The sequence below is a fragment of the Lagopus muta genome, chromosome 3, assembly GCF_023343835.1.
Source record: "Lagopus muta isolate bLagMut1 chromosome 3, bLagMut1 primary, whole genome shotgun sequence".
In the NCBI taxonomy this organism is placed as follows: domain Eukaryota; kingdom Metazoa; phylum Chordata; class Aves; order Galliformes; family Phasianidae; genus Lagopus; species Lagopus muta.
Window position 1 is genome coordinate 1,084,867 of NC_064435.1, and position 14,545 is coordinate 1,099,411.

At 55.1% G+C, this 14,545-nt stretch overlaps 2 protein-coding genes across 2 annotated transcripts in view; both read left to right on the forward strand.

The window, feature by feature from the left end:
* GPT (glutamic--pyruvic transaminase) overlaps positions 1-561 on the forward strand; it is a 16,961-nt gene extending 16,400 nt beyond the window's left edge. Inside the window, exon 6 of the mRNA XM_048939532.1 lies at positions 512-561. Within this exon, the coding sequence (XP_048795489.1) occupies positions 512-561 (50 nt within the window). The remainder of the gene's footprint in view (positions 1-511) is intronic.
* A 2,039-nt stretch (positions 562-2,600) lies between these two features.
* On the forward strand, positions 2,601-14,299 carry LOC125690696 (leucine-rich repeat-containing protein 14-like). The gene is made up of 3 exons (XM_048939347.1): positions 2,601-3,099; positions 8,616-9,206; positions 13,449-14,299. Exons 1-3 carry the CDS (start codon positions 2,807-2,809, stop codon positions 13,990-13,992), a joined length of 1,428 nt encoding a protein of 475 aa, XP_048795304.1. The 5' UTR covers positions 2,601-2,806; the 3' UTR covers positions 13,993-14,299.
* The last annotated feature ends 246 nt before the right edge of the window (positions 14,300-14,545 follow it).

Genomic DNA, 14,545 nt, shown 5'->3' on the forward strand with positions numbered 1-14,545 from the left:
GGTTTTGGGCCTCTATGGGGGTCCTAAGTGGGTTATGGGGCTCTATGGGAGTCTATGGGGGGTTCTGTGGGGATTCTGAGACTCTGGGGGGGGTCCTATGGGGGTTTTGGGGCTCGATGGGGGTCCCAAGTGGGTCATGGGGCTCTATGGGGGTTTATGGAGGGTCTGTGGGGATTAATGGGGCTCTATGCGGGGTCCTATGGGGGTTTTGGTGTTCTATTGGGGACCTGAGTGGGTTATGGGGGTCTATGGGGGGTCCTGTGGGGATTCTGAGGCTCTGTGAGGGGTCCTATGTGGGGTACTATGGGGGTTGTGAGCCTCTATGGGGATACTGTGTGGGTTATGGGGCTCTATGGGAGTCTATGGGGGGGCCCTGTGGGGATTCTGAGACTCTTTGGGGGGGGTCGTATGGGGGTTTTGGGGCTCTACAGGGGTCCTAAGCAGGTTATGGGGGTCTGTGGGGATTATGGGGCTCTATGGGGCTCTATGTGGGGTCCCATGGGGGTTTTAGGCCTCTATGGGGGTCCTGAGTGGGTTATGGGACTCTACGAGGGTCTATGAAGGGTCCTGTGGGGATTATGAGGCTCTATGGGGGGTCCTATGGGGGCCCTATGGGGGTTTTGGGCCTCTATGGGGGTCCTAAGTGGGTTATGGGGCTCTATGGGAGTCTATGGGGGGTTCTGTGGGGATTCTGAGGCTCTATGGGAGGTCCTATGGGGGTCCTAAGTGGGTTATGGGGCTCTATGGGGGTCCTGAGGGGGTTATGGGGCTCTATGGGAGTTATGGGGTCATTGGGGATGATGGGGCTGTGTGGGGCTCTATGGGGTGGATCCTTTTGTGGGTTTTGGGGCTCTATGTGGGCCTAGGGTTAGGGACAGCATGGGAGTCTCATTCTGGGGGGTAATATGGGGGTCTCAGGTTTGGGGGGTGCCATGGGGAAGCCATTATGGGGGGGGGTCAGGGTTGGGGGTCAGTGTAGGGGGGGGGTCTTAGGGTTGGGAGTGCCATGGGGAACCCATTATGGGGGGAGGGTCAGATTTGGGGGTCTGTGGAGATCTTAGGGTTGGGGGGTGCCACGGGGAAGCCATTATGGGGGGGGGGGGTCAGTATGGGGGGGGTCTCAGGTTTGTGGGTGCTATGGGGAAGCCATTATGGGCAGGGGGTCAGATTTGGGAGTCTGTGGGGATCTTAGGGTTGGGGGTTCCATGGGGAAGCCATTATGGGAGGGGGGGGGGGGGGGGGGGGTCAGTGTGGGGGTCTCAGGGCTGGGGGGGGTGCCAGGGAGAACCCATATTGGGGGGCATCAGATTTGGGGGTCTGTGGGGGTCTCAGGGTTGGGGGGTGCCCTGGGGAAGCCATTATGGGGGTTCCATGGTTGGGGGTTGGTGTGGGGGGGGGGTCTTAGGGTTGGGGGTGCCATGGGGAACCCATTATGGGGGGGGGGTCAGGGTTGGGGGTCAGTGGGGATCTCAGGGTTGGGAGGTGGCATGGGGAAGCCATTTTGGGGGGGGATCAGATTTGGGGGTCAGTGTCAGGGTGTCAGGGTTGGGGGGTGCCATGGGGAACCCCTGTTGGGGGGAGGTCAGGGTTGGGGTCAGCGTGGGGGTCTCAATCTTGGGGTCTTAGGGTTGGGGGACCCATAATGGGTGATGGTCAGGTGCCATGTCCAGGAGAGACCCCCATATTACCCCCACAATGAGACCCCCATGCTGATCCCAACCCTGACCCCCCACCCATAATGGGTTCCCCATGGCACCCCCCCAACCCTAAAATCCCCACAGACCCCCAAATCTGGCCCTCCCCCCCCCCCCCCCATAACGGGTTCCCCATGGCACCTTTAAGATGCCATGAAGGACCCATAATGGGGGATGGTCAGATGTGGGGGTCTGTGGGGGTCTCAGGGTTGGGAGGTGGCATGGAAAACCCATTATGTGGTCAGATTTGGGGGTCTGTGGGGATCTTAGGGTTGGGGGGTGGCATGGAAAACCCATTATGGGGGTTCCAGGGTTGGGGGTCGGTGTGTGGGGGTCTCAGGTTTGGGGGGTGCCATGGGGAAGCCATTATGGGGGAGGGGGTATCAGATTTGGGGGTCTGTGGGGATCTTTGGGTTGGGGGCTGAGATGGGGAAGCCATTTTGGGGGATCCAGGGTTGGGGTCAGCATGGGGGTCTCATTCTGGGGGTCTCAGGGTTGGGGGTCCCATAATGGGGGATGGTCAGGTGCCATGTCCAGGAGGGACCCCCATATTACCCCCAGAATGAGACCCCCACGCTGATCCCAACCCTGAGCCCCATAATGGCTTCCCCATGCCACCCCCCATCCCTAAGATCCCCACAGACCCCCAAATCTGATACCCCCCCCCATAACGGGTTCCCCACGGCACCTCTAAGATGCCATGAAGGACCCATAATGGGGGATGGTCAGATGTGGGGGTCTGTGGGGGTCTCAGGGTTGGGGGGGGTGCCATGAAGAACCCATTATGTGGTCAGATTTGGGGGTCTGTGGGGGTCTTAGGGTTGGGGGGTGGCATGGGGAAGCCATTATGGGGGGTCCAGGGTTGGGGTCAGCGTGGGGGTCTCCCTCTGGGGGTCAGTGCAGGGATGTTGGGGTGCCACAGAGGAGCCATCTTGAGGCCGGCCTCAGATTTGGGGCTCGGCGTGGGGGGCTCAGCGTGAGTGGGAGCCCCGGTTCACCCGCTGTCGAGCACTCAGAGCGCCGGCTCCCCCGTTATCCATCCCTGTGACCCCACTTTTATCCCCTTCCCCAGCCCCACAGCCGCCCCACATCCCCGCCGGTGCCCCACCACCATGACCACCACCACCACCACCACCACCTCCTCCCTCGTCTCGCTCTGCGCCCGCCGCCTGGTCGCCCACCTCCCCAGCGCCCGCCGCTCTCTGCCGCTGCTCCCCGCCGAGTTGTACCCCGCTCTGCTCCAGGCTGCCCTCCTGGACGGCCGCGTTCCCCTCCTGCAGGACCTGGTGAGCTCCTGGCCTTTCCCAATCCTCTCCCTACGCTGCGACCCCCATCGCCACCCCGACCAGCTCTGCGTCCAGGCTGTTCTCCTGGCCGTCACCGCGGGGCTGCGGTCCGACGCCGGGTAGGTGACCGAGTTGGGATGGTTGGGAGGGTGGGGTGTTGGTTGGTTTTTTTCCTTTCTAGGGAGGTGGTTTTGTTTTGTTTTTTGTTGTTGTTGGGTGGTGGTTGTGCCTGGTTGGGGGGTGATGTGTGGTGCTGATGGGTTTGGAGGGTGTAGGGGAATGGGGGTGGTTGGATCGGCTGCGGTTGTCGCCAAATCGGTTGTTGGTCGATGTTGGGTTCGGTGTGGTCATCATAGTATGGGTTGTGGTCGTCACCAGATCAGGTGTGGTTGTTGTGGGATGGTTGTGGTCATTGTTGAGTTGGTTGTGGTTGTAGGACTGGTCGTGGTCGTCGCCAGATCAGCTGGGGGATGGTTGTGGGGTTGGTTGTGGTGGTTGTCATTGGCTCAGCTCTGGTTATGGGATTGGTTGTGGTTGTCATTGGGTTGGTTGTGGTCGTTGTTGGGTTGGTTGTGGTTGTAGGACTGGTCGTGGTCGTCGCCAGATCAGGTGTGGGTGTCGTAGGATCAGTTGTGGTTGTTGTCATTGGGTCAGCTGTAGTTGTGGGATTGGTTGTGGTTGTCATTGGGTTGGTTGTGGTTGTAGGACTGGTCATGGTCATCACCAGATCAGCTGTGGGATGGTTGTGGGATTGGTTGTGGTGGTTGTCATTGGCTCAGCTGTGGTTGTAGGGCTGGTTGTGGTCATCGTTGGGTTGGCTGTGGTTGTGGGATGGGTCGTGGTCGTCACCAGATGGGTTGTGGGTGTCATAGGATCGGTTTGTGGGCATCGTTGGGTCGGCCTTGGTTGTGGTTGTCACCAGATCAGGTGTGGTTGTTGAAGGATTGGTCACCAGATTGGTTGTGGTTGTCATAGGATGAGTTGTAGATGTTGTCATTGGGTCAGCTGTAGTTGTGGGATTGGTTGTGATCGTCGTTGGGTTGGTTGTGGTTGTAGGACTGGTCGTGGTTGTCTCCAGATCAGCTGTGGGATGGCTGTGGGATTGGTCGTGGTCGTCAGCAGATTGGTTGTGGGTGTCATAGGATCGGTTGTGTGCATCGTTGGGTCGGCCTTGGTTGTGGTTGTCACCGCATCAGGTGTGGTTGTTGAAGGATTGGTCACCAGATCGGTTGTGGTTGTCATAGGATGAGTTGTAGTTGTTGTCATTGGGTCAGCTGTGGTTGTGGGATTGGTTGTCATCGTCGTTGGGTTGGTTGTGGTTGTGGGATTGGTTGTGGTTGTCACTAGATCAGCTGTGGGATGGTTGTGGGATTGGTTGTGGTGGTTGACACTGGGTCAGCTGTGGTTGTGGGATTGATTCTGGTTGTTACAGGGTTGGTTGTGGTCATTGCTGGGTTGGCTGTGGTTGTAGCATGGGTCGTGGTTGTCACCAGCTCGGTTGTGGTTGTCACAGGATGAGTTGTGGTTGTTGTCACTGGTTCAGCTGTGGTTGTAGGATTGTTTCTGGTCGTCATTGGATTGGTTGTGATTGTCGTTGCATTGGCTGTGGTGGTGGCATTGGTCATGGTCGTTACCAGATCAGTTGTGGGTGTCATAGGATCAGTTGTGATCATCGTTGGGTCAGCTGTGGTTGTAGGATTGGTCGTGGTTGTCACCAGATCAGTTGTGGTGGTTGTCATTGGGTCAGCTGTAGTTGTGGGATTGGTTGTGGTTGCCGTTGGGTTGGTTGTGGTTGTAGGACTGGTCATGGTTGTCACCAGATCAGTTGTGGTTGTTACAGGGTTGGTTGTGGTCATCGTTGGGTTGGCTGTGGTTGTAGAATTGGTTGTGGTCTTCACCAGATCAGTTGTGGGTGTCATAGGATCAGTTGTGGTGGTTGTCATTGGCTCAGCTGTGGTTGTAGGATTGGTTGTGGTTCTCATTGGGTTGGTTGTGGTCATCGTTGGGTCGGCCGCGGTTGCAGGATTTGTCACGGTTGTCACCAGCTCGGTTGTGGTTGTCATAGGATCAGTTGTGGTTGTTGTCACTGGCTCAGCTGTGGTTATGGGATTGGTTGTGGTTGTCACTGGGTTGGTTGTGGTCGTTGTTGGGTTGGTTGTGGTTGTAGGACTGGTCGTGGTTGTCACCAGATCAGCTGTGGGATGGTTGTGGGATTGGTTGTGGTGGTTGTCATTGGCTCAGCTGTGGTTATGGGATTGGTTGTGGTCATCATTGGGTCGTCCTTGGCTGTGGTTGTCACCAGATCAGCTGTGGTTGTTGTGGGATGGTTGCGGTGGTTGTTATTGGGTCGGCTGAGGTTGTAGGAACGGTTGTGGTCATCACCAGTTCGGTTGTGGTTGTCACTGGGTTGGTTGTGGTTGTTGTTGGGTTGGTTGTGGTTGTAGGACTGGTCGTGGTTGTCACCAGATCAGTTGTGGGATGGTTGTGGGATTGGTTGTGGTGGTTGTCATTGGCTCAGCTGTGGTTATGGGATTGGTTGTGGTTGTCATTGGGTTGGTTGTGGTCATTGTTGGGTTGGTTGTGGTTGTGGGATTGGTCGTGGTTGTCAGCAGATCAGGTGTGGGTGTCATAGGATCGGTTGTGGGCATCATTGGGTTGGCCTTGGTTGTGGTTGTCACCAGATCAGGTGTGGTTGTTGAAGGATTGGTCACCAGATCGGTTGTGGTTGTCATAGGATGAGTTGTGGTTGTTGTCATTGGGTCAGCTGTGGTTGTGGGATTGTTTCTGGTTGTTACAGGGTTGGTTGTGGTCATTGTTGGGTCGGCTGTGGTTGTAGGATTGGTTGTGGTTGTACCAGATCAGCTGTGGGATGGTTGTGGGATTGGTTGTGGTGGTTGCCATTGGCTCAGCTGTGGTTGTAGGGCTGGTTGTGGTCATCATTGGGTCGGCTGTGGTTGTGGGATGGTTGTGGTCGTCACCAGATCGGTTGTGGTCATCATTGGGTTGGTTGTGGTTGTAGGACTGGTCATGGTTGTCTCCAGATCAGCTGTGGGATGGTGTGGGGTTGGTTGTGGTGGTTGTCATTGGCTCAGCTGTGGTTGTAGGGCTGGTCGTGGCCGTCACCAGATCAGCTGTGGGATGGTTGTGGGGTTGGTTGTGGTGGTTGTCATTGGCTCAGCTGTGGTTGTAGGGCTGGTCGTGGTGGCCATGAAATCAGGTGTGGTTGTTGTGGGGTGGTTGTGGTTGTGGTCATTGGATTGGCCGTGGTTGTAGGATTGGTTGTGGTCGTCACCAGATCAGCTGTGGTTGTTGTAGGGTCGGTTGTGGTTGCTTTCCTCAGCTCACCTGTGGTTGTAGGTTCAGTTGTGGTTGTTGTAGGGTCGGCTGCAGTCGTTGTCACCAGATCAGCCGCGGTCGTCACCAGGTGTGTTTGTGGTAGGGGGGTTGGGTCAGAAAGACGGAAGGAAGAAGGGTTGTGATGGAGAGATGTGGGTTGGATGGGTGGAAGGAGAAGGTTTGGGTCAATCAGGAGGAAGGAGGGTTGGGTTGGATGGGTCTGGATTGGAGGGATGGAACAGGAGGGTTGGGTTGGATGGACAGAAGGATGGTTGTGATGGACAGATGTGAGTTGGATGGATGGAAGGGGGAGTTGGGTTGGATGGATAGAAGGAAGGAGGGTTGGGTTGGACAAATATGAGGTGGATGGATGGAAGGAGGAGGCTTGGGTCAATCAGAAGGAAGGGTTGGGTCAAATGGATTTGGATTGGATGGATGGAACAGGGGGGTTGAGTTGGATGGACAGAAGGATGGTTGTGATGGACAGATGTGAGTTGGATGGATGGAAGGATGGTCATGATAGACAGGTATGAGTTGGATGGATAAAAGGAAGGAAGGTTGGGTTGGACAGATATGGGTGGGACAGACAGAAGAAGAAGGTTTGGGTCAATCAGAAGGAAGGAGGGTTGGGATGGATGGATTTGGATTGGATGGATGGAACAGGGGGGTTGGGTTGGATGGACAGAAGGAAGGATGGTTGTGGTGGACAGATGTGAGTTGGATGGATGGAAGGGGGAGTTGGGTTGGATGGATTTGGATTGGATGGATAGAAGGAAGGAGGGTTGGGTTGGATGGGTCTGGATTGGAGGGATGGAAGTGGGAGTTGGGTTGGATTGGATGGACAGAAGGAAGGTTGGGTTGGACAAATATGAGGTGGATGGATGGAAGGAGGAGGCTTGGGTCAATCAGAAGGAAGGGCTGTTGGGTTTGGATGGGTTTGGATTGGATGGATGGAAGGGGGGTTGAGTTGGATGGATAGAAGGAGAGAGGGCTGGGTTGGACAGATATGGGTGGGACAGACAGAAGAAGGTTTGGGTCAATCAGAAGGAAGGGATGGGTTGGATGGATTTGGATTGGATGGATGGAAAAGGGGGGTTGGGTTGGATGGACAGAAGGATGGTTGGGTTGGACAGATGTGAGTTGGATGGATGGAAGGGGGAGTTGGGTTGGATGGATAGAAGGAAGGAGGGTTGGGTTGGATGGGTCTGGATTGGAGGGATGGAAGGGGGAGTTGGGTTGGATGGACAGAAGGATGGTTGTGATGGACAGATGTGAGTTGGATGGATGGAAGGGGAGTTGGGTTGGATTGGATGGACAGAAGGAAGGTTGGGTTGGACAAATATGAGGTGGATGGATGGAAGGAGGAGGCTTGGGTCAATCAGAAGGAAGGGATGGGTCAGATGGATTTGGATTGGATGGATAGAAGGGGGTTGAGTTGGATGGGCAGAAGGATGGTTGTGATGGACAGATGTGAGTTGGATGGATGGAAGGATGGTCATGATAGACAGGTATGAGTTGGATGGATAGAAGGAAGGAAGGTTGGGTTGGACAGATATGGGTGGGACAGACAGAAGAAGAAGGTTTGGGTCAATCAGAAGGAAGGAGGGTTGGGTTGGATGGGTCTGGATTGGAGGGATGGAACAGGGGGGTTGGGTTGGATGGACGGAAGGGTGGTTGTGATGGACAGATGTGAGTTGGATGGATGGAAGGGGGAGTTGGGTTGGATGGATAGAAGGAAGAAAGGTTGGATTGGACAAATATGAGGTGGATGGATGGAAGGAGGAGGCTTGGGTCAATCAGAAGGAAGGAGGGATGGGTCAGATGGATTTGGATTGGATGGATAGAAGGGGGTTGAGTTGGATGGACGGAAGGAAGGATGGTTGGGTTGGACAGATATGGGTGGGACAGAGGGAAGGAGAAGGTTTGGGTCAATCAGAAGGAAGGGTTGGGTCAAATGGATTTGGATTGGATGGATGGAAGGGGGGTTGGGTTGGATGGACAGAAGGATGGTTGTGATGGACAGATGTGAGTTGGACGGATGGAAGGGGGAGTTGGGTTGGATGGACAGGAGGATGGTTGTGATGGACAGATGTGAGTTGGATGGATGGAAGGGGGAGTTGGGTTGGATGGATTTGGATTGGATGGATAGAAGGGGGGGTTGAGTTGGATGGACGGAAGGAGGGTTGGGTTGGATGGATATGGGTGGGACAGAGGGAAGAAGGCGGCTTGGGTCAATCAGAAGGAAGGGGGGTCGGGTCAGACGGGTGGAAGAAATGCTGGCACCTTCCTCCTCCCTCAGCCCACGGCCATGTCTGCGTGTGCTGGACATGACCGGCATCCAGGACGGTGCCGAACACGGTCCGGACAGCGTCACCCTGTGGTCGAGGACAGTACTGCTGGCCAAAGCCTGCCTGGAAGCCTCACAACGCCGAACCGAACCGTGTGGCACCAAAGATCAGAAGGGTTCCCCGGTGCCTGCAGTGGAAATCCGCGTCGACCTCTTTGTCAACAGCACCTCCGGGGCCATCCTGAGGGCGGCCCTACGGGGCAGAGGGGCCCTACGCCTGCGCTGCCGTGACTTCCACGCTGAGGAGCTTTCCCTAGGAGGCACCTTGGATCTGTTGGAGGCCTTGGAGCCGGTCGGCTTGCGACGCGTTGAGCTGCGCTTCAACAACCTGGGGTTGGCCGGGCTGTGCCAGGTGGTGCCGCGGCTCGCTCGCTTCCCACACCTGGCCAGCTTGAGGTTGCCCTACAGCAACGTGGACGTGAGGAGGCCTGGGATGGAAGATGGGCTGAAGGAGCTGGCGGAAGCGTTGGGTTGGTTGCATGGGCTGAGGGAGCTCAACCTGGGCTCGTGCCGGCTGGCGGGGCGGCTGCGGCTGCTGCTGGGGTGAGCACTGCTTTGTGATTCTCATTTCGGGGGGTTATTTGCGGTTTTGGTGCTTGGGGTTCTGTAGATGCTATGAGTTGGGCCTTCTGTGGGGTTTTGGTGAAGGTGAGGATGACCCCAACTCAACCTGTAGGCATGGAACCATGGGTTGTGGGTTTTATTTGGGGAGATTTGGGGCTCTGGTGCTTGGGGCTCCGTAGATGCCACAAATCTGCCCTCCTGTGGGGTTTGGTTGATGGTGAGGATGACCCCAAGTCAACCAGTTGATCTGTTACAGAGTGATGGGTTTTGGTGAAGGTGAGGATGATCCCAATTCAACCAGTTGGTTGGTTACTGGTTTTACTGAAGGTGGGAATGGTCCCAACTCAACCAGTTGGCCATGGAGATGTGGGTTGTGGGTTTTATTTGGGGAGATGTGGGGCTTTGGTGCTTGGGGTTCTGTAGATGCTATGAATTGGCCCTTCTGTTGCCTTTTGTTGAAGGTGAGGATGACCCCAACTCAACCTGTAGGCCATGGAACCATGGGTTGTGGGTTTTATTTGGGGAGATTTGGGATTTTGGTGCTTGGGGCTCCATAGATGCCACAAATCTGCCCTCCTGTGGGATTTTGGTGAGGTTGAGGATGACCCCAAGTCAACCAGTTGGTTGGTTATGGGTTTTTGTGAAGGTATGAGTGGTCCCAACTCAACCAGTTGGCCATGGAGATGTGGGTAGTTGGTTTTATTTGGGGAGATTTGGGGTTTTGGTGCTTGGGGCTCCGTAGATGCCACAAATCTGCCCTCCTGTGGGGTTTGGTTGATGGTGAGGATGGTCCCTACTCAAGCAGTTGATCTGTTACGGAGTGATGGGTCTTGGTGAAGGTGAGGATGATCCCAAGTCAACCAGTTGGTTGGTTACTGGTTTTGCTGAAGGTGGGAATGGTCCCAAGTCAACCAGTTGGCCATGGAGATGTGGGTTGTGGGTTTTATTAGGGGAGAGTTGGGGCTTTGGTGCTTGGGGCTCCGTAGATGCCACAAATCTGCCCTCCTGTGGGATTTTGGTGAGGTTGAGGATGACCCCAAGTCAACCAGTTGGTTGGTTATGGGTTTTGGTGAAGGTATGAGTGGTCCCAAGTCAACCAGTTGGCCATGGAGATGTGGGTTGTGGGTTTTATTTGGGGAGACTTGGGGCTCTGGTGCTTGGGGCTCCGTAGATGCCACAAATCTGCCCTCCTGTGGGGTTTGGTTGATGGTGAGGATGGTCCCAAGTCAACCAGTTGATTTGTTATGGAGTGATGGGTTTTGGTGAAGGTGAGGATGATCCCAAGTCAACCAGTTGGTTGGTTACTGGTTTTGCTGAAGGTGGGAATGGTCCCAAGTCAACCAGTTGCCCATGGAGATGTGGGTTGTGGGTTTTATTTGGGGAGATTTGGGATTTCATTGCTTGGGACTCCATAGTAGCCATGAGTTGGCCCTTCTGTGTGGTTTTGGTGATGGTGAGGATGATCCCAACTCAACCTGTAGGCCATGGAACCACGGGTTGTGGTTTTTATTTGGGGAGATTTGGGGGTTTTGGTGCTTGGGGTTCTGTAGATGCCACAAATCTGCCCTCCTATGGGATTTTGGTGAGGTTGAGGATGACCCCAAGTCAACCAGTTGGTTGGTTATGGGTTTTGGTGAAGGTATGAGTGGTCCCAACTCAACCAGTTGGCCCTGGAGATGTGGGTTGTGGGTTTTATTTGGGGAGATGTGGGGTTTTGGTGCTTGGGGTTCTGTAGATGCTATGAGTTGGCCCTTCTGTGGGGTTTTGGTGAAGGTGGGGATGACCCCAACTCAACTTGTAGGCCATGGAACCATGGGTTGTGGGTTTTATTTGGGGAGATTTGGGGCTCTGGTGCTTGGGGCTCCGTAGATGCCACAAATCTGCCTCCTGTAGGGTTTGGTTGATGGTGAGGATGGTCCCTACTCAACCAGTTGATCTGTTAAGGAGTGATGGGTTTTGGTGAAGGTGAGGATGATCCCAAGTCAACCAGTTGATTTGTTATGGAGTTATGGGTTTTGGTGAAGGTGGGAATGGTCCCAAGTCAACCAGTTGCCCATGGAGATGTGGGTTGTGGCATTTATTTGGGGAGATGTGGGGCTTTGGTGCTTGGGGTTCTGTAGATGCTATGAATTGGCCCTTCTGTTGGCTTTTGTTGAAGGTGAGGATGACCCCAACTCAACCTGTAGGCCATGGAACCATGGGTTGTGGGTTTTATTTGGGGAGATTTGGGGCTTTGGTGCTTGGGGCTCCGTAGATGCCACAAATCTGCCCTCCTGTGGGATTTTAGTGAGGTTGAGGATGACCCCAAGTCAACCAGTTGGTTGGTTGTGGGTTTTGGAGAAGGTATGAGTGGTCCCAAGTCAACCAGTTGGCCATGGAGATGTGGGTTGTGGGTTTTATTTGGGGAGATTTGGGGTTTTGGTGCTTGGGATCCATAGATGCCACAAATCTGCCCTCCTGTGGGGTTTGGTTGATGGTGAGGATGGTCCCAAGTCAACCAGTTGGTTGGTTATGGGTTTTGGAGAAGGTATGAGTGGTCCCAACTCAACCAGTTGGACATGGAGATGTGGATTGTGGGTTTTATTTGGGGAGGTTTGGGATTTTGGTGCTTGGGGCTCCGTAGATGCCACAAATCTGCCCTCCTGTGGGATTTTGGTGAGGTTGAGGATGACCCCAACTCACCCAGTTGGTTGGTTATGGGTTTTGGTGAAGATATGAGTGGTCTCAACTCAACCAGTTGGCCATGGAGATGTGGGTTGTGGGTTTTATTTGGGGAGATTTGGGATTTTGGTGCTTGGGGCTCCGTAGATGCCACAAATCTGCCCTCCTGTGGGGTTTGGTTGATGGTGAGGATGGTCCCAAGTCAACCAGTTGATCTGTTACGGAGTGATGGGTTTTGGTGAAGGTATGAGTGGTCCCAACTCAACCAGTTGGCCACGGAGATGTGGGTTGTGGGTTTTTTTTGGGGAGATTTGGGGTTTTGGTGCTTGGGGTTCTGTAGATGCTTGGAGTTTGCCCTTCTGTTGGCTTCTGGTGAAGGTGGGGATGACCCCAACTCAACCTGTAGGCATGGATCCACAGGTTGTGGCTTTTATTTGGGGAGATTTGGGGTTTTGGTTGCTTGGGATTCCATAGATGCCATGAATTGGCCCTTCTGTGTGGTTTTGGTGATGGTGAGGATGATCCCAACTCAACATGTAGGCCATGGAACCACAGGTTATGGGTTTTATTTGGGGAGATTTGGGGTTTTGGTGCTTGGGGCTCCATAGATGCCACAAATCTGCCCTCCAGTGGGTTTTGGTGAAGGTGAGGATGATCCCAAGTCAACCAGTTGGTTGGTTACTGGTTTTGCTGAAGGTGGGAATGGTCCCAAGTCAACCAGTTGGCCATGGAGATGTGGGTTGTGGGTTTTATTTGGGGAGATTTGGGGTTTTGGTTGCTTGGGACTCCATAGTAGCCATGAGTTGGCCCTTCTGTGTGGTTTTGGTGAAGGTGGGGATGATCCCAACTCAACCTGTAGGCCATGGAACCACAGGTTGTGGGTTTTATTTGGGGAGACTTGGGGCTCTGGTGCTTGGGGCTCCGTAGATGCCACAAATCTGCCCTCCTGTGTGATTTTGGTGAGGTTGAGGATGACCCCAAGTCAACCAGTTGGTTGGTTACTGGTTTTGCTGAAGGTGGGAATGGTCCCAAGTCAACCAGTTGGCCATGGAGATGTGGGTTGTGGGTTTTATTTGGGGAGATTTGGTGTTTTGGTTGCTTGGGACTCCATAGTAGCCATGAATTGGCCCTTCTGTGGGGTTTTGGCGATGGTGAGGATGATCCCAACTCAACCTGTAGGCCATGGAACCATGGGTTGTGGGTTTTATTTGGGGAGATTTGGGGTTTTGGTGCTTGGGGTTCTGTAGATGCTTGGAGTTTGCCCTTCTGTTGGCTTCTGGTGAAGGTGGGGATGACCCCAACTCAACCTGTAGGCATGGATCCACAGGTTGTGGCTTTTATTTGGGGAGATTTGGGGTTTTGGTTGCTTGGGACTCCATAGTAGCCATGAATTGGCCCTTCTGTGTGGTTTTGGTGATGGTGAGGATGATCCCAACTCAACCCGCTGGCCACGGAGACGCAGCTTATGGGTTTTATTTGGGGAGATGTGGGGTTTCGTTGCTTGGGGCTCCATAGACGACGCATCCCTTGACCCACAGCTTCTCCTCATCCCCCCTTCAGGTCCCTGCGGCGCCCACTGGAGAGCCTGGAGCTTCCCTTCTGCCACCTCCAGCCCTGCGACCTCACCTTCCTGGCCCACAGCCCTCACGCCCCGGCCCTGAAGAAGCTCGACCTGAGCGGCCACGACCTGTCCTCCTCCCTCCTCCCTCCCTTCCTCCATCTCCTCCCGGCCGTCTCCTCCTCCCTCCGCCATTTGGACGTGGCCGAATGTCACCTCGGCGACCGCCACCTCCCCGTCCTGCTGCCGCCTCTCAGGCTCTGCGTCCACCTCTCCTACCTCGGCCTCTTTGGCAACCGCTTGTCCTCCGCGGGCCTGAAGGTTCTGCTGGAGGGGACCCTGCCCCTGTCCTCCCTTCGCCTCGTCGTCCACCCCTACCCCACGGATTGCTGCGACAGCCACGATGGGGACGGTGACGTCCCTGAGGGCTGCGTGGCTGCGCTGCAGGAGGAGCTGCGGGGGATGCTGCGCTGCGCTGGCAGGGAGGAGGAGGTGTGGACCTGCAGCCTGCAGCATCACGGCGGGTCCGACTTCTTTGTGCTGTGAGGTGCTGGTGACAAAGGGACGCAGAGGGACAAAGGGGCGGCAGGAATGGCGGCCAAGGGACGGCGGGACATGAGGGGACAAAGGGACACCGGGAGATGTGGTGATAAAGGAACAACCAGGACAAAGGGACAGTAGGAGTGGTGATAAAGGGACACAGAGGGACAAAGGGACGGCAGGAATGGCGGCCAAGGGACGGCGGGACATGAGGGGACAAAGGGACACCGGGAGATGTGGTGATAAAGGAACAACCGGGACAAAGGGACGGCAGGAGTGGTGATAAAGGGACAACCAGGACATGTGGTGACAAAGGGACGCAGAGGGACAAAGGGACAGCAGGAATGGCGGCCAAGGGACGGCGGGACATGAGGGGACAAAGGGACAGCAGGAGATGTGATAAAGGAACAACCAGGACAAAGGGACAGCAGGAGTGGTGATAAAGGAACAACCAGGACAAAGGGACACCAGGAGTGGTGATAAAGGAACAAGCGAGAGGAGTGGGGACAAAGGGACACAGAGGGACAAAGGGACGGCAGGAATGGTGACCAAGGGACGG

Bases quoted from the DNA above. Each gene is read 5' to 3' on its own strand.
- LOC125690696 (XM_048939347.1), top strand. From the start codon at position 2,807: ATGACCACCACCACCACCACCACCACCTCCTCCCTCGTCTCGCTCTGC. The intron at 3,100-8,615 runs GTAGGTGACCGA...CTCCTCCCTCAG, and splicing joins GGGCTGCGGTCCGACGCCGG to CCCACGGCCATGTCTGCGTG. The intron at 9,207-13,448 runs GTGAGCACTGCT...TCCCCCCTTCAG, and splicing joins CGGCTGCGGCTGCTGCTGGG to GTCCCTGCGGCGCCCACTGG.